The 18,340-nt window shown below is 42.6% G+C and overlaps 1 protein-coding gene across 3 annotated transcripts in view; it reads left to right on the top strand.

Moving 5' to 3' along the window:
• The first annotated feature begins 994 nt into the window (after nucleotides 1–994).
• LOC112257022 (1-acyl-sn-glycerol-3-phosphate acyltransferase epsilon) overlaps nucleotides 995–18,340 on the top strand; it is a 53,276-nt gene continuing 35,930 nt past the window's right edge. For 2 of the 3 annotated variants that reach the window (XM_024430608.2, XM_024430622.1), the window contains exon 1: nucleotides 1,058–2,035. In XM_024430608.2, the coding sequence (XP_024286376.1) occupies nucleotides 1,817–2,035 (219 nt within the window). In that variant the 5' untranslated portion in view covers nucleotides 1,058–1,816. The other variant, XM_024430615.2, reaches the window with a different exon arrangement.

The following is an 18,340-nucleotide window of genomic DNA, read 5'->3' as shown; positions in this document are numbered from 1 at the left end:
GAATAATTCGGCAGCTTGACAGAAATGGTAGCAGAAGGTGAATGTTGAATTTATGTTGCACACATATCCAGATGATGCTGCGTACCATTTTGCGCAAAAGACTCTGTAGGTGTGATCGAGGCGTAAGGGTAGGGTTTAGGGTCATTGTTTTCAGTCAGATAGCATGACCTCAGTCTACACTGATTCCGCATTTATGTGGTAGTTGGAACTAGGAAACGGACATTTCCGACTTGCCAAATGATTGTAGTTATACAGGTGCCACTGCCACCTTCAACCAGTTAGCAAGTCGGACATTTCTGAGTTTCCTCGTTTCGAGTAGTGCATGATGATGATGAGGGACGAGCGTAGCATAGGAGTGACGCCATCTGATATGACACTAGAGGTGCGTTCAGTTTGCTACTTTGCGGAACGGGTTTGTACGGTATGACAAGTTTCCACAAAACGTTATTGTACTTTCTTGAACAGACTTTCACCTTGATCACACCTACAGCATCATTGCGCAAATTGGTACGCAACAGCAAGCTGGCTACAGCATACAATTTGATAAATACAAGGTAAGTGCCACACAGAATGCACTGCACCTGCCTCTGCAACTCAATGCTGGAAGGCAAACACCTTGATCACACCTACAGTGTCTTTGCGCAAAATAGTATGCAGCATCACCTGGATATGCCTGCAACAGAAGTTCAACATTCACGTTCTGCTACCATTTCTATGCATAGTTTGATGCAAAAAATATATATAAATCCAACATATGCATCACAGAACATACTGCAACTGCCTCTGCAACACAATGCTGCAAGGCAAACTCAGCATTCCATTCGAAATTAATGTACTAGTGTACAAAAATGCAATGATGCTGTCGGTGTGATCATGTGTAATGTAATTCTGGTGTACCAAAACCCTGTCAGTGTAAACAAGACGTTTGCTCCCGTTTGGTGGGTGTGGCTTCAAGCAACGAAATACGTATTTAAAGGGAAGTAGCGATGCTGGTAGCGTCCTACAACCCTTCCGGTGTTTCAACTGGTCGTTCTCTACTGCAGCGTGGTATGGATGAAGTTTAGGGTATAGAAGCCCCAAGGACCCCAGATATCATGAATCATTATTAAACATGGATATAATTTCAATACCCAGTGCTAAGCGGGATCATTGGGATGTCCCGACCTTAACCCCTACTTTATTAATTTAAAATTGAATTTAAAATGTTAACTTCAGTGGAGTAGAGACGTCCCAATGATACCGGATAGCACGGACCAATCGCAATTGCTTCTTCCCTCCTCAAACCACATTGGACGAGAGAGCCAGAAGTCCTGCCCCTCCGACCTACTCCTCCAATGGGTTTTGAGGAGACGAGGAGAATGTGATTGAGATTTCCCCATTGAGTCCATGAGGAGGCTTGTGTGACTTTGGTAGAGGTAGTTTTTGAACTAACACTTCACTGTTGACCGAGGAGAATTTAAATGCTAAGCATGTAGTAATGATTTACCACTGCTGTTTTAAGCGTGGTTTTGTACGAAACCATTCGTTTGGTTCATGTGCGGTTGAACAGTGTTTAGCCGCAAAGTAAGTCAGCTTCGCTAGCTAGGTAAAGTTAGCTGGCTATCGGAGATTCGATGTCGTTTGCTGGTTGTTACATTGAGCTGTTGCGATATTCATAACGTTGACATGTGGTGTTACTATGTGGCCGTTGTATAAGCTATATTTGCAACTTCTCATCCTAGCTTACTTTCAACCGGAAATAGTAAACCGAGAAGTGAACATGCATATCTTATAGTTATAGCTAGTTGAACTAGCTATAAGTGTGCAGTAGTACAGAATGCTGCTCTCCCTGGTTGTGCACACATACTCGTTGCGGTACTGGTTTCCTGCAGTGGTAATGCTAGGCACAGCTCCGGTTTATGTGCTGTCATGGGGTGCATGTCGTGTGCTTACCGCTGTCCTCCCATCAAGACTATACCGCAGGATGGACGACCACCTCTATAACATATACCAGAGCCTCGTCCTATTTTTCTTCGAAAACTATACCGGGGTGGAGGTGAGTAGGCCTGCATTTCATTTTAAACACTCACATTAAACTGTTAGGTCCTAAATGGAATTTTAAACACTCACATTAAACTGTTAGGTCCTAAATGGAATTCCATGCAACCTGTATTGCCTCCTGGCTTGCTATACGATAGCTGATTGCACGTGGGGAATCCTCACTGCAGTCAACCTATCCTGAAAATGATCGGTCAAGCCATACGAGCTGTAGAATTTAAGTGCGCGCATACACTGTACATTATGGTATCACGCGGAATATGCTTGAAAGGAGAGAATCTCCGATCTATGAACCTCTTCTGAACATATTTAGTGTTGCCAGTGAATTGTATGATGACGTGATGTTTACACCCAGTTACATGATTCAAAAAGTGAAGTGAATTTGTATCGACTTTATTCACCGAGGTAAAAAACAGTTTCAAGTTCGATATTCGACGGATAATCGCGCTTTCAAACCACTTGAGCCACAGACTCCAAGTAAGTGTCATGATGTTGGAAAAGTTGCGCACAACATTCCACAGGTCTTATTTTCACGATGTAGACATGAATTTGCTTTCCAAAGCTAATAAGCATGTGGAAATGTGAGCAGCGTTTTGTATTCCTAGTTGAATTAGTTAGGGAGCGTGAACAAAGTACAAACTTTTTTACATTCAAATTTCAATAGCTCCTTGGTCATGTGATATACTTACTTCAAACAAGGTTCAGAATGTCCACTTACTACTCTTCTATATTGCAAACCCTTTAGTTTGTCAATTTTCATCTCACAAGATTTTACATGAATTTTTCCAAATGTAAAGTTTCAATAGCTCCTTGGTCATGTGAAATACTTACTTCAAACAAGGTTCAGAATGTCCACTTACTACTCTTCTATATTGCACACCCTTTAGTTTATCAATATTTATCTCATATGGTTTTACATGAATTTTTCAAAATGTAGAATTTCAATAGCTCCTTGGTCATGTGACCTAATGTCCGCTGACTACCCTTCTATATTGCACACTCTTGTTTGTGTACTGTAAAATCACGCGGTGTAACGCAAATTTTTAACTACGAAAAATGTACATTAGCTCCTTGTCAATGTCAATTACACACCTAAGCATGCAGTGGATATACACCATATTGCAAAACGTCTAGTCATGCATCTTCTATATTGTTGTACATTATTATTAGTTTGACAATTAGGGGGTTCAGTCAGTGTTGTGTGTACCCTTATCTTTAATATTTATCTACAATAATTGGTTGTTCTAAGTACCCTGTTTTTTTTTGTTTTCCACAGTATTTATCAGTGGTACACAATAGGAGAGAGACAGATAATATCTCCTTTCGTCGTTAATATCAACCATAAAGGAAAAGGGCAAAGTACGAGAGTCATGCTATTAATTGTCCAAAGCAGGGATGGAGAGTGAGCTAGTGAGGTAGACTGCAGTGGGTTTGCTTGTCAAGACATATATTGAACATGTAACCACAGTAATTGTGGCCAGTAAATCAATGAATAAAAATATAATATTGACAAATTAAACAAATTGTAGACCTTTAATCTTTTCCAGCATGTCAAAAGACACTTAACACTGAAATGTTTCATACTTAATTGAAGTTAACTTTCTCTTTATCCTGGTCGATGTACATTTCAGAGCCTCTTCAGTGTGGATGGGGTATGTACCATCACTCATTCATATATCTTTATGTACATATTCTTTATCCCTTTACACTTGTGTATAAGGTAGTAGTTTTTGGAATTGTTAGATTAATCGTTGGTTATTACTGCATTGTCGGAACTAAAAGCACAAGCATTTCACTACACTCGCATTAACATCTGCTAACCATGTATGTGACATAGATTTGATTTGAATCCCCAAAAAAACAATTTCCACTGCATTTCAGCCCTGCCACAAAAGGACCAGCTGACATGTCAGTGATTCTCTCGTTAACACAGGTGTGAGTGTTGACGAGGACAAGGCTGGAGATCACTCTGTCATGCTGATTGAGTTCAAATAACAGACTGGAAGCTTCAAAGCGAGGGTGGTGCTTGGGATCATTGTTCTTCCTCGGTCAATCATTGTTACCTAAAAGGAAACACGTACCATCATCGTTGCTTTGCTCAAAAAGGGCTTCACAGGCAATGATATTGCTGCCAGTAAGATTGCACCTAAATCAACCATTTATCGGATCATCAAGAACTTCAAGGAGAGCTGTACAATTGTTGTAAAGAAGGCTTCAGGGCGCCCAAGAAAGTCCAGCAAGCGCCAGGACAGTCTCCTAAAGTTGATTCAGCTGCGGGATCGGTGCACCACCAGTACAGAGCTTGCTCAGGAATGGCAGCAGGCAGGTGTGAGTGCATCTGCACAGCCAGTGAGGTGAAGACGTTGAGGATGGCCCGGTGTCAAGAATGGCAGCAAAGAAGCCACTTCTCTCCAGGAAAAACATCAGGGACAGACTGATATTCTGCAAAAGGTACAGGGATTGGACTGCTGAGGACAGGGGTAAAGTCATTTTCTCTGATGAATCCCCTTTCTGATTGTTTGGGGCATCTGGAAAAAAAGCTTGTCCAGAGAAGACAAGGTGAGTGCTACCATCAGTCCTGTGTCATGCCAACAGTAAAGCATCCTGATACCATTCATGTGGGGTTGCTTCTCAGCCAAGGGAGTGGGCTCACTCACAATTTTGTCTAAGAACACATCCATGAATAAAGAATGGTACCAACACATCCTCCGAGAGCAACTTCTCCCAACCATCCAGGAACAGTTTGGTGATGAACAATGCCTTTTCCAGCATGATGGAGCACCTTGCCATAATGCAAAAGTGATAACTAAGTGGCTCGGGGAACAAAACATTGATATTTTGGGTCCATGGTCAGGAAACTCCCCAGACCCTAATCCCATTGAGAACTTGTGGTCAATCCTCAAGAGGCTGGTGGACAAACAAAACCCCACAAATTCTGACAGACTCCAAGCATTGATTATGCAAGAATGGGTTGCCATCAGTCAGGATGGGGCCCAGAAGTTAATTGACAGCATGCCATGACAGATTGCAGAGGTGTTGAAAAAGAAGGGTCAACACTGTAAATATTGACTCTTTGCATCAACTTCATGTAATTGTCAATAAAAGCCTTTGTCACTTATGAAATGCTTGTAATTATGCTTCAGTATTCCAGAGTAACATCTGACAAAAATATCTAAAGACACTGAAGCAGCAAACTTTGTGGCAATTAATATTTGTGTCATTCTCAAAACTTTTGGCCACGACTGTAGAGCGTTTGTAGACTTTAAGAAAAAAAATATTAAGTGAAGGTTTCATCAGTACGTGCTTAAAGAAAGTCATATCACAAAGATCAGATGACAGTGCCCAACAAATCTATGACAATAGAGAATGAATTGTAAGCACCAAAGTGTGTTTGTCAAAATAATATCTGAAAATGTCAGTTGTTGAACATAATACTTCTAATTGCAATAGCAATTTATGATATATGCTGTTGAGGAATATTCCATGTACCAACACTACGTGTAGGACGGACATAAGACGCTCCCACATACAGTATTTTTTAATTTCACCTTTATTCAAACAGGTAAGCCAGTTGTGAACAAGTTCTCATTTACAACTGCGACCTGGCTAAGATAAAGCAAAGCAGTGTGACACAAACAACAGAGTTACACATGGAATAAACAAATGTACAGTCAACACAATACAAAAGTCTATATCCAATGTGTGCAAATTAAGATTAGGGAGGTGAGGCAATAAATCGGCCTTAGTGGCGAAATACAACTTCGCAAATAAACACGAGTGAGATGTGCAGAAGATGAATGTGCAAGTAGAGCTATTGTGGTGCAAAGGGGCAAAAAATATATAAAAAATATGGGGATGAGGTAGTTGGATGGGCTATTTATAGATGGGCTACGTACAGGTGCAATGATCTGTTAGCTGCTCTGACAGCTGACGCTTAAAGATAGTGAGGGAGACATGAGTCTCCAGCTTCAGTGATTTTTGCAGTATATACATATGAGTTGAGTAAGGTATGTGAACATAGTGGTATAGTTTAAAGTGGCTAGTGATGCAAAAAATGTATCAATTTCCATTATTAAAGTGGCTGGAGTTGAGTCAGTATGTTGGCAGCAGCCACTCAATGTTAGTGTTGGCTGTTTAACAGTCTGATGGCCTTGAGATAGAAGCTGTTTTTCAGTCTCGGTCCCAGCTTTGATGCACCTGTACTGACCTCGCCTTCTGGATGATAGCGGGGTGAACAGGCAGTGGCTCGGGTGGTTGTTGTCCTTGTTGATCTTTATGGCCTTCCTGTGACATCGGGTGGTGTAGGTGTCCTTGGGGACAAGTAGTTTGCCCCCGGTGATGCGTTGTGCAGACCTCACTACCCTCTGGAGAGCCTTATGATTGTGGGCGGAGCAGGTGCCGTACCAGCCGGTGATACAGCCCGACAGGATGCTCTCGATTGTGCATCTGTAGAAGTTTGTGTGCTTTTGGTGACGAGCCAAATTTCTTCAGCCTCCTGAGGTTGAAGAGGCGCTGCTGCGCCTTCTTCACAATACTGTCTGTATGGGACCAATTCAGTTTGTCCGTGATGTGTACGCAGAGGAACTTAACTTACTACCCTCTCCACTACAGTCCTGTCAATGAGGATAGGGGGTGCTCCCTCTGCTGTTTCCTGAAGTCCACAATCATCTCCTTAGTTTTGTTGACGTTGAGTGTGAGGTTATTTTCCTGACACCACACTCCGAGGGCCCTCACCTCCTCCCTGTAGGCCGTCTCGCCGTTGTTGGTAATCAAGCCTAGCACTGTAGTGTCGTCCGCAAACTTGATGATTGAGTTGGAGGCGTGCATGGCCACGCAGTCGTGGGTGAACAGGGAGTACATGACTGGGCACGGAACGCACCCTTGTGGGGCCACAGTGTTGAGGATCAGCGGGGTGGAGATGTTGTTACCTACCCTCACCACCTGGGGGCGGCCCGTCGAAGTCCAGTACCCAGTTGCACAGGTCTCGAGCTTGTTGACGAGTTTGGAGGGTACTATGGTGTTAACCTGTTGCGACGAGCAATCCCGTATCCGGGAGCGTAATTATAGCCTCAAGCTCATTACCATAACGCAACGTTAACTATTCATGAAAATCGCAAATGAAATGAAATAAATATATTGGCTCACAAGCTTAGCCTTTTGTTAACAACACTGTCATCTCAGATTTTCAAAAAATGCTTTTCAACCATAGCTACACAAGCATTTGTGTAAGAGTATTGATAGCTAGCATAGCATTAAGCCTAGCATTCAGCAGGCAACATTTTCACAAAAACAAGAAAAGCATTCAAATAAAATCATTTACCTTTGAAGAACTTCGGATGTTTTCAATGAGGAGACTCAGTTAGATAGCAAATGTTCAGTTTTTCCCAAAATATTATTTGTGTAGGAGAAATCGCTCTGTTTTGTTCATCACGTTTGGCTGAGAAAAACCCCCGAAAATTCAGTCATTACAACGCAAACTTTTTTCCAAATTAACTCCATAATATCGACAAACATGGCAAACGTTGTTTAGAATCAATCCTCAAGGTGTTTTTCACATATCTATTCGATGATAAGTCACTCGTGGCAGTTTGGTTTCTCCTCTGTTCAAAATGGAAACATGCACGCACCTGGATATTACGCAATAGTTTCGACGGAGGACACAGAGCGGACACCTGGTAAATGTAGTCTCTTATGGTCAATTTTCCAATGATATGCCTACAAATACGTCACAATGCTGCAAACACCTTGGGGAAACGACAGTGTAGGGGCTCTCCTTGCGCATTCACAGCCATATAAGGAGACATTGGAACACAGCACCTCAAAAATCTGGCTCACTTCCTGTATGAAATTTCATCTTGGTTTCGCCTGTAGCATTAGTTCTGTGGCACTCACAGACAATATCTTTGCAGTTTTGGAAACGTCAGTGTTTTCTTTCCAAAGCTGTCAATTATATGCATAGTTGAGCATATTTTCGTGACAAAATATCTTGTTTAAAACGGGAACGTTTTTCATCCAAAAATGAAATACTGCCCCCAGAGGTTCAAGAGGTTAATGAATATGTGGTCAGTTCGGTTATCATCTGAGACATTCTCATCAATGATAAGATGACAAAGTCTACACATCAGTTATCGGATTCACATGGAATTGTTGTTCAATTTAAATGTTTGAATATTAAATTATTTGTGATGGGATGAGATGTGATTTTACCTTCTAAAATGAGAGATTTGGATTTTCATAAGATAGGGCTGCTCAATCAGTGACCCGTCCCTGTGAAGGGACATGAGCTATAAAACTTTTCAAACACGCCCTCTTCTCCCTTCCTATATAAAGCCTTGATGTCAACATAACTTCCTGTTCCCTTATGTAATACATGTACCCTTATGTAATACATGTATCACTAGCCACTTTAACTATGCCACTTGGTTTACATACTTATCTCATATGTATATACTGTACTCGATATCATCTACTGTATCTTGCCTATGCTGCTCTGTACCATCACTCATTCATATATCCTTATGTACATATTCTTTATCCCCTTACACTGTGTATGACAGTAGTTTTTTTTGGAATTGTTAGTTAGATTACTTGCTCGTTATTACTGCATTGTCGGAACTAGAAGCACAAGCATTTTGCTACACTCGCATTAACATCTGCTAACCATGTGTATGTGACAAATAAAATTTGATTTGATGTGAGGACGACGGTCCGATGTCAGAATGGTTCAGATAATAACTACAGAATGAAGCCAACATCCGCATGAGCTTTGGTTGCGAATGGTATGAACTTTGAACTCTTATTCGCGACACAAGTGATACCTCCTAGCCGTTGAGTTAGAGACCGCAGCTGCAAACGCAGGTTAGGAAGGAACAGACAGAGTATCCCATCTACCACACAACAACGTTACTACAACATATACAATTGACCACCATAGACATTCTTCAAAGGACTTGGTTTGGCAACACGGTCTTCCATCTACCACCAACTTATTGAAGCGCAGCTCAGAGTAAATATTTATTGCATTTTCCTTTTCCAAATGGGCGGTAATTTAGAATGCATTTACGATAGCAACTTTTCAAACACGCTTTTCAAACATGTATTTCCGATAGCACAGATTGTTTTTCCTTTGTTCCTCTGTCTCCTGCTCTTTCACTCAACCCAGACCCTTTTCCTTTGTAACAAGCTGTCATATCTGTTCCGCCCGCTAGGGACGCTTTCCTTTATGACGTAATTTGTAATCAAGTTATGACTTAATTATGTGTTTGAGTAGTTAGGTATTTAGTAAATAACTGATTAAACCCATTTTTTTGTATTGCTGATTCAAATTGTTAGCCAGGGTTCTTGCAGATAACCAAGAATTTACAACTTTCAGATGAGACTGAAGTAAGATGAAGATTAATGTTGACTGCTATTGATGTAAAATATTACTAGGTCTTTAAGAGTTTATTCAGAAGATAACAGTTCTTTAAATATTATTTTGTGGTGCCCAACTCTCTAGTTAATTACATTTACATGATTAGCTCAATCAGGTGATATTAATTACGGAGAAATTATTTTATAGAATAGCATGTCATATCACTTAATCCGGCATAGCCAAAGACACGACACTAGTCTCTCAAAGCACTTCATGATGATGGAAGTGGGTGCTGCGGGACGGTAGTCATTTAGCTCAGTTACCTTAGCTTTCTTGGGAACAGGAACAATGGTGGCCCTCTTGAAGCATGTGGGAACAGCAGACTGGGATAAGGATTGATTGAATATGTCCGTAAACACCAGCCAGCCAGCTGGTCTGCGCATGCTCTGAGGATGCGGCTGGGGATGCCGTCTGGGCCTGCCGTCTGGGCCTGCAGCCTTGCGAGGGTTAACACGTTTAAATGTTTTACTCATGTCGGCTGCAGTGAAGGAGAGTCCGCAGGTTTTGGTAGCGGGCCGTGTCAGTGGCACTGTATTGTCCTCAAAGCGAGCAAAAAGTTTAGTCTGCCTGGGAGCAAGACATTCTGGTCCGCGACGGGGCTGGTTTTCTTTTTGTAATCCGCGATTGACTGTAGACCCTGCCACATACCTCTTGTGTCTGAGCTGTTGAATTGCGACTCTACTTTGTCTCTACTGACGCTTAGCTTGTTTGATTGCCTTGCGGAGGGAAAAGAGACACTGTTTGTATTCAGTCATGTTTCCGGTCATCTTGCCCTGGTTAAAAGCAGTGGTTCGTGCTTTTCGTTTCGCACAAATGCTGCCATCAATCCACGGTTTCTGGTTTGGCAATGTTTTAATCGTTGCTCTTTGTATAACATCGCCGATCCACTTCCTAATGAACTCGCTCACCGAATCAGTCTTGAAGCGTGGAATCAGATTGGTCGGACCAGTGTTGAACAGGCCTGAGCGCGGGAGCTTCTTGTTTTAGTCTCTGCCTGTAGGCTGGAAGCAACAAAATGGAGTTGTGGTCAGCTTTTCCGAAAGGAGTGCAGGGGGGGGGGCCTTATATGCGTTGTAAAGTAAGAATAACAATGATCCAGGGTTTTATCAGCCCTGGTTGCGCAATTGATATGCTGATAGAATTTAGGGAGTCTTGTTTTCAGATTAGCCTTGTTAAAATCCCCAGCTACAATGAATGCAGCCTCAGGATATGTGGTTTCCAGTTTACATAGTGTCAAATAAAGTTTGTTCTGGGCCATCGATGTTTCTGCTTGGGGGGAATATATACGGCTGTGATTATAATCGAAGAGAATTCCCTTGGTAGATAATGCGGTCGACAAGTCAGGTGAACAGAAGGACTTGAGTTCCTGTATGTTATCACACCACATCTCGTTATTCATAAGGCATACCCCCCCGCCCCTCTTCTTACCAGAAAGATGCTTGTTTCTGTCGGAGCGATGCCTGAAGAAACCAGCTGGCTGCGCCAACTCCGAAAGAGTCTCTCGAGTGAGCCATGTTTCCGTGAAGCAAAGAACGTTACAGTCTCTGTCTCGCTGGAATGCTACCCTTGCTCGGATTTCATCAACCTTGTTGTCAAGAGACTGGACATTGGCGAATAGTATGCTAGGGAGTGGTGCGCGATGTGCCCGTCTCCGGAGCCTGACCAGAAGACCGCTTCATTTGGCCCTTTTACGGCGTTGTTGTTTTGGGTCGCCGGCTGGGTTCCGATCCATTGTCCTGGGTGGAAGGCAAAACACAGGATCCGCTTCGGGAAAGTCATATTCCTGGTCGTAATGATGGTGAGTTGATGTTGCTCTTATATTCAGTAGTTCCTCCTGACTGTATGTAATGAAACCTAAGATTACCTGGGGTACCAATGTAAGCAATAACACGTAAAAAAACTCAATACTGCATAGTTTCCTAGGAATCTCGAAGCGAGGTGGCCATCGCTGTCGGCGCTCTAACCCTAACACTGGTCGCAGGTTGCAGTGGTGGGTAGTATATGGGGCTCTGTTTATGAATCGGATGGCACTGTGATAAACTGCATCCAATTTGCTGTGTAGAGTGTTGGAGGCTATTTTGTAAATGACATCGCCGAAGTCGAGGATCGTCAGTTTTACGGGGGTTAGTTTGGCAGCATGAGTGAAGGATGCTTTGTTGCGAAATAGGAATCCTTTTCTAGATTTTATTTTGGATTGGAGTTGCTTAATATGAGTCTGGAAGGAGAGTTTACAGTCTAACCTAGGTATTTGTAGTTCTCCTCATAGTCAGAACCGTCCAGAGTAGTGATGATAGACGGGTGGGCAGATGCGGGCAGCGATCGGTTGAAGAGCATGCATTTAGTTTTACTTCCATTTAAGAGCAGTTGGAGGCCACGGAAGGAGAGTTGTATGGCATTGAAGCTCGTTTGGAGGTTAGTTGACACAGTTTCCAAGAAGGGCCAGAAGTGTACAGAATGGTGTCGTCTGCGTAGAGGTGGATCAGAGAATCACCAGCCGCAAGAGCTACATCATTGATGTATACAGAGAAGATAGTCGGCCCGAGAATTGAACCCTGTGGCATCCCCAGAGACTGGCAGAGGTCTGGACAACAGGCACTCCCATTTGACACACTGAACCTTATCAGAGAAGTAGTTGGTGAACCAGGCGAGGCAATCATTTGAGAAGCCAAGGCTGTTCAGTCTGCCGATAAGAATGCTATGATTGACAGATTCGAAAGCCTTGGCCTGGTCGATGTATACGGCTGCACAGTATTGTCTTTTGTCGATGGCGATTATGATATCGTTTAAGCTCTTGAGCGTGGCTGAGGTGCACGCATGACCAGCTTGGAAACCATAGCATAGCGGAGAAGGTACGGTGGGATTCGAAATGGTCGGTGATCTGTTTGTTAACTTTGCTTTCGAAGACCTTAGAAAGGCAGGGTAGGATAGATATAGGTCTGTAACAGTTTGGGTCTAGAGTGTTTCCCCCTTTGAAGAGGGGGATGACCGCTGCAGCTTTCCAATCTTTGGGGATTTCAGACGATACGAAAGAGGTTGAACAGGCTAGTAATAGGGGTTGCAGCAATTGCGGCGGATAATTTTAGAAAGAGGGTCCTGATTGTCTAGCCCAGCTGATTTGTAGGTGTCCAGATTTTGCAGATCTTTCAGAACATCAGCTATATGGATTTGGGTGAAGGAGAAATGGGGGGAGTTTGGGCGAGTTGCTGTGGGGGGTGCAGAGCTGTTGACCGGGGTAGGGGTAGCCAGGTGGAAACCAAGCCCAGCCTTAGAAAAATGCTTATTGAAATTCTTGATAATTGTAGATTTATCGGTGGTGACAGTGTTTCCTAGCCTCAGTGAAGTGGGCAGCTGGGAGGAGGTGCTTTTATTTTCCATGGACTTTCGTATCCCAGATCTTTTTGGAGTTTGTGCTACAGGATGTACATTTCTGTTTGAAAAGCTAGCCTTAGCTTTCCTAACTGCATGTGTATATTGGTTCCTAACTTCTCTGAAAAGTTGCATATCGTGGGGGCTATTCGATGCTAATGCAGTACGCCACATTATGTTTTTGTGCTGGTCAAGGTCTGTCCGGTCTGGATTGAACCAAGGGCTATATCTGTTCCTGGGTCTACATTTTTTTGAATGGGGCATGCTTATTTAAGTTGGTGAGGAAAGCACTTTTAAAGAATAACCAGGCATCCTCTACTGATGGAATGAGGTCAATATCTTTCCAGGATACCCGGGCCAGGTCGATGAGAAAGCCCTGCTCGCTGAAGTGTTTTAGGGAGCGTTTGACTGTGACAAGGGGTGGTTGTTTGACACCGGACCCATTACTGACACAGGACATGAGGCAGTGATCGCTGAGATCCTGGTTGAAGACAGCGGAGGTGTATTTAGAGGACAGGTTGGTCAGGATGATATCTATGAGGGTGCCCGAGTTTACGGATTTGGGGTAGTACCTGGTAGGTTCCATGATAATTTGGATGAGATTGAGGGCATCTAGTTTAGATTGTAGGACGGCCGAGGTGTTAAGCATGTCCCAGTTTAGGTCACCTAACATAACAAACTCTGAAGATAAATGGGGGGCAATTAATTCACAAATGGTGTCCTGGGTGCAGCTGGGGGCTGAGGGGGGTCTGTAACAAGTAGCGACAGAGAGACTTATTTCTGGAAAGGTGGATTTTTAAAAGTAGAAGCTCGAACTGTTTGGGCACAGACCTGGATAGCATGACAGAACTCTGCAGGCTGTCTCTGCAGTAGATTGCAACTCCACCCCCTTTGGAAGTTCTGTCTTGGCGGAAAATGTATGCACTTACATAAAATCATTTTTCAGCTATGATTTTATCACTCAGAATCCAGAATGGATATGACAATGGGGCCAGCACAGGATGTTATACACCTTACAACAAAATACTTTTTGTTCTTCTTGACTTATCTGGTAAACTGCTACTATGTGTCAAGAAAAGAGCCCCAATTAGGAGTTGGTGTACTCCAGTAAAAAAGGGCTGGTTTAGATTAAAAACTATTGCCCTGTGTCTTCGTTCATAGGGGCATGAGACTAGTCAGTGGTAGAATTGAGTTGGCACTTTATTGGCCCAAACCCCTTAGACCCACAAGGTTGGGGTTACTCATGGACAGTAATTAGTAATAAAACAAATTGTTGCATTGATGCATTGTGTCTTCTAACTGTTCAAGAATAGGATCCAAAGTGTTAGGAAGTATTTGTTCCCATAAATACAAAGGAGGATGCATCTCCTCATACCTCTGGCACTTTAGTCAGACTGCCAGACTGCACCACAGAGCCAATCAGGAGAGAATACATACAGGTCAACGGTGCCAATTGAAAGTCAAGGGGTGTGTCTGTGCCTTTTGGATTACCCTCTCTTTACAGAGAACCCCTGTGGTTCAAGTCTGCTCTCGCTTGTCTGAAAGGGTCAGAGCCAGCAGCCAAGAGTTTTTCACAGTATGTCATAAAAATGATTACACTTATGAATGTATGTAAAATGCTAATATGTATTAAATCCAGTACAATGGAATAACTAAGACCTGAATTTGAATGCAGCGTCTTCCGATTCCCCCTTCTCTTTCTGCCCAGCAGGGTCAACCAAAAACACTTGGCCTGATGGTTCATACAGATACTGGGGAAGCAATATAGAATGTATTGATCCCTTAAATTATTTTATTATTAAATGACCCGTATCACAACCCTCATACCTCTCCACAAAAATGTACCTAAATCAATTTTGGAAAAAGGATTTTACTCACAAAAGCTGTACGATTTTATTTTCCCAGTTAGAAATAGTAGGCCATGCATCATAACTATTTATATCAGAAAAACTAACCCTCAAATGCAATATTGCATTTTCTAAGTTGTCTGCAGGTGGCTTGTTGTGAATGCACTCATATCAAGTCATTATCAGGTTATGTAAACTGTGTTCTAATTCTCAACGTAGAAGGATTTGTCTTAATGTACAGTATCACTTAATGTACAGCTCACTGTGACTGACAAATCACTGCCTATTACTGTGATTAAAAAGAGCATATGAAACACTGTTTTTCATGAGGCCTACCTGAGCGCCTTCCTTTAAGCACCTCTCCTGTCCTTGATCCATTCCACAGCCATTTGCGGATCTTTTCAGTGTCCATGTGAACGATCGTTATTGTGAGGATGAAACATTTGTTGACTTAAGTTTTTATTTTTTTATTTTTTTGAACACCCATGTAAAATGAAGGCCTGCAAAGCATACAGATTTAAATATAATAGCATGAGATGAAAGTAGACAAACATCAGTGTGCAATATGAAGGGATAGTCTGGACATTCTGAACCTTGTTTAAGGTCAGTAGGTCACATGACCAAGGAGCTATTTGAAATTCAAAATTTTAAATTTAATGGAAAACCATGTGAGATAGAAATGGACAAACTAAAGGGTGTGCAATGTGTAGGCCCACTGAGTGGACATTCTGAACCTTGTTTGAAGTCGCTAGGTCACATGACCAAGGAGCTATTGAAATTCTAAATTTTTAAAAATTTGTAACACCATGTGAGATAAAAATGGACAAGCTAAAGGGTGTGCAATGTGTGTCTATGCCATCGGGTTAGCTTCAACCAGTTTTGAAAGTGTTTGGAGTAATGGTTAAAGAGCTATTAACATTTGAAAAATGTGATTTGTCACTATGTTGACGGTCCCTAACTGCTGTTGGTGGACGTAAGGAAAACTACAGGCGAATATCTTTCGAATATCCAACCTGAAACTGTCTTTACCTCTACTTTATTAACCCTTATTTTGTTTCGCTTTGTAAACAACACGCGGTAGTTCGGTTAGACCATCTTTAGTGATTGAGATTGCACTTAACTATGATTGCAATTGGATGTCATGACGTAAGTTAGGTCAGGAATAGTCTTGCTACAAAGAAACATCAAACTACTTTATAAAGGCATGGGTCTGATTTTAAAATCATATTCGGATTAGTATAGCCACAATTGGAATTTCTAATCATATCCTATTGTCAAATATCATCATGTATCATATTTGAATGGTTATTTTTTTTATTGAAGAGCTAATTCAAGTAGATTGCCAATACAAGTAATTACTGGGTTAGTTTCATCTCATATTCTAAAAATATGTATTCCGTATTTCAGACTCAGTGAATGTTTAACATACTCTTTCAAATACGCTATGTACCATTTTGAAAATACACATACATCGCATTCGTAATAATGGCATTTATCCCATATTGGAGATTTGATGAAAGGACCTTTTCAAGTATTTTGTCAGCTAACTCAGTGTATTTGTCGTACAACTACTCAATTACATTCTATTTAAGTCCCTTTATGCATCAGCAGTTGTCACAAAGTGCTTATATGGATAGATGCCCATCCTTAAACCCCAAAGAGCAAGTAATGCCTATGTAGAAGCAGTGGCTAGGAAAAACTCCCATAGAAAGGCAGGAACCTAGGAAGACAGCGCAAAACCAGGCTCCGAGGAGTGGCCAGTCCTCTTCTGACTTGGCGGAGTGGAGATTATAAGAGTACATGGCCATTAAGGCCAGATCATTCTTCAAGATTTTCTAACATTCATAGATGACTAGCAGGGTCAAATTAATAATAATAATAATAATAATACCAGTGGTTAAAGAGGGTGCAACAGATCAGCACCTCGGGAGTAAATGTCAGTTGGCTTTTCATAGCTGAGCATTCAGAGGTAGAGCGCGGTAGAAACGGCAGGTCCGGGACAAAGTAGCACATCCAGTGAACAGGTCAGGGTTCCAACTACTCCACTATATGTTATGCACTAGAAGCATGCTTACTTTACTATTTTGGAAACCGTTTCAAATGCATGAATCAATTGATTTTACTTAACTACTCCTATCTTATGTACTAAAAGCATTTATACTGTACCCTTTTGAAAATGCACCTCCAAACTATTTACACTACATGACAAAAGGTATGTGGACACCTGCTTGTCGATCATCTCATTAAGAAATCATGGACATTAATATGGAGTTGGTCCCCCTTTGCTAAAACAGCCTCCACTCTTCTAGGAAGGCTTTCCACTAGATGTTGGAACATTGCTGCAGGGACTTGCTTCCCTTCAGCCACGAGCATTAGTGAGGTTGGGCACTGATGTTGGGAGATAAGGGCTGGGTCACATTTGGCTTTCCAATTCATCCCCAGGGTTTAAGAAGGGGTTGAGGTCAGGGCTCAGTGCAGGCCAGTCAAGTTCTTCCACACCGATCTCTACAAACAATTTCTTTATGGGCCTCGCTTTGTGCATGGGGTATTGTCATGCTGAAACAGGAAAGGGCCTTCCCCAAACTGTTTCCACAATGTTTGAAGCACAGAATTGTCTAGTATGTCATTGTATGCTATAGTGTAAGATTTACCTTCACTGGAACTAAGGGGCCTAGCTTGACCCAAACTTTACATTTTGCACTATGCATTAGGGCAGGTAGCCTTCTCCTGGCACCTGCCAAACCCAGATTTGTCCATCGGACTGCCGGATGGTGAAGCGTGATTCAAAACTCCAGAGAATGCGTTTCCACTACTCCAGAGTCCAAGCGAGCTTAACACATGTCAATGCAAAAAGGAATTGTCCATAGAGCACCGAGACGGGATAATGTTGGCACAGATCTGGGGAAGGGAACCCAAAAATGTCTGCAGCATTGAAGGTCCCCAAGAATACAGGGGCCTCCATCACTCTTACATGGAAGAAGTTTGGAACCACCAAGACTCTTCCTAGAGCTGGCCGCCTAGTCAAACTGAGCAATTGGTGGAGGTGACCAAGAACCCGATGGCCACTGACAGGACTCCAGAATTCCTCTGTGGAGATAGTTGTCCTTCTGGAAATTCTCCCATCTTTGCAGCATTCCACCAATCAGGCCTTTGTGGTAGAGTGGCCAGATGGAAGCCACTCTTCAGTAAAAGGCACATGACAGCCCACTTGGAGTTTGCCAAAAGGTACCTAAATGACTCAGACCATAAGAAACAAAGTGCTCTGGTCTGATGAAAGCACGATTTGGCATGATGATGATGGCTGCGGCATGCTATGGGTATTTTTTTCAGCTGCAGGGACTGGGAGACTAGTCAGGATCGAGGGAAAGATGAACGGCGCAAATTACAGAGATCCTTGATTAAAAACCTGCTCAGGACCTCAGACTGGGGTGAAGGTTCACCTTCCAGCAGGACAACGACCCTAAGCACACAGCCAAGACAACGCAGGAGTGGCTTCGGGACAAGTTTCTGAATGTCCTTGAGTGGCCTGGCCAGAGCCTGGACATGAACCCGATGGAACATTTCTGGAGAGACCTGAAAATGGATGTGCAGCAACGCTCCACATCTAACCTGACAGAGCTTGAGAGGATCTATAGAGAAGAATGGGAGAAACTCCCCAAATACAGGTGTGCCAGCT

This window comes from Oncorhynchus tshawytscha, linkage group LG01, assembly GCF_018296145.1.
Source record: "Oncorhynchus tshawytscha isolate Ot180627B linkage group LG01, Otsh_v2.0, whole genome shotgun sequence".
In the NCBI taxonomy this organism is placed as follows: domain Eukaryota; kingdom Metazoa; phylum Chordata; class Actinopteri; order Salmoniformes; family Salmonidae; genus Oncorhynchus; species Oncorhynchus tshawytscha.
The sequence above is the reverse complement of the archived record's forward strand: the minus strand, read 5'-3'. Positions and strand labels throughout refer to the sequence as shown.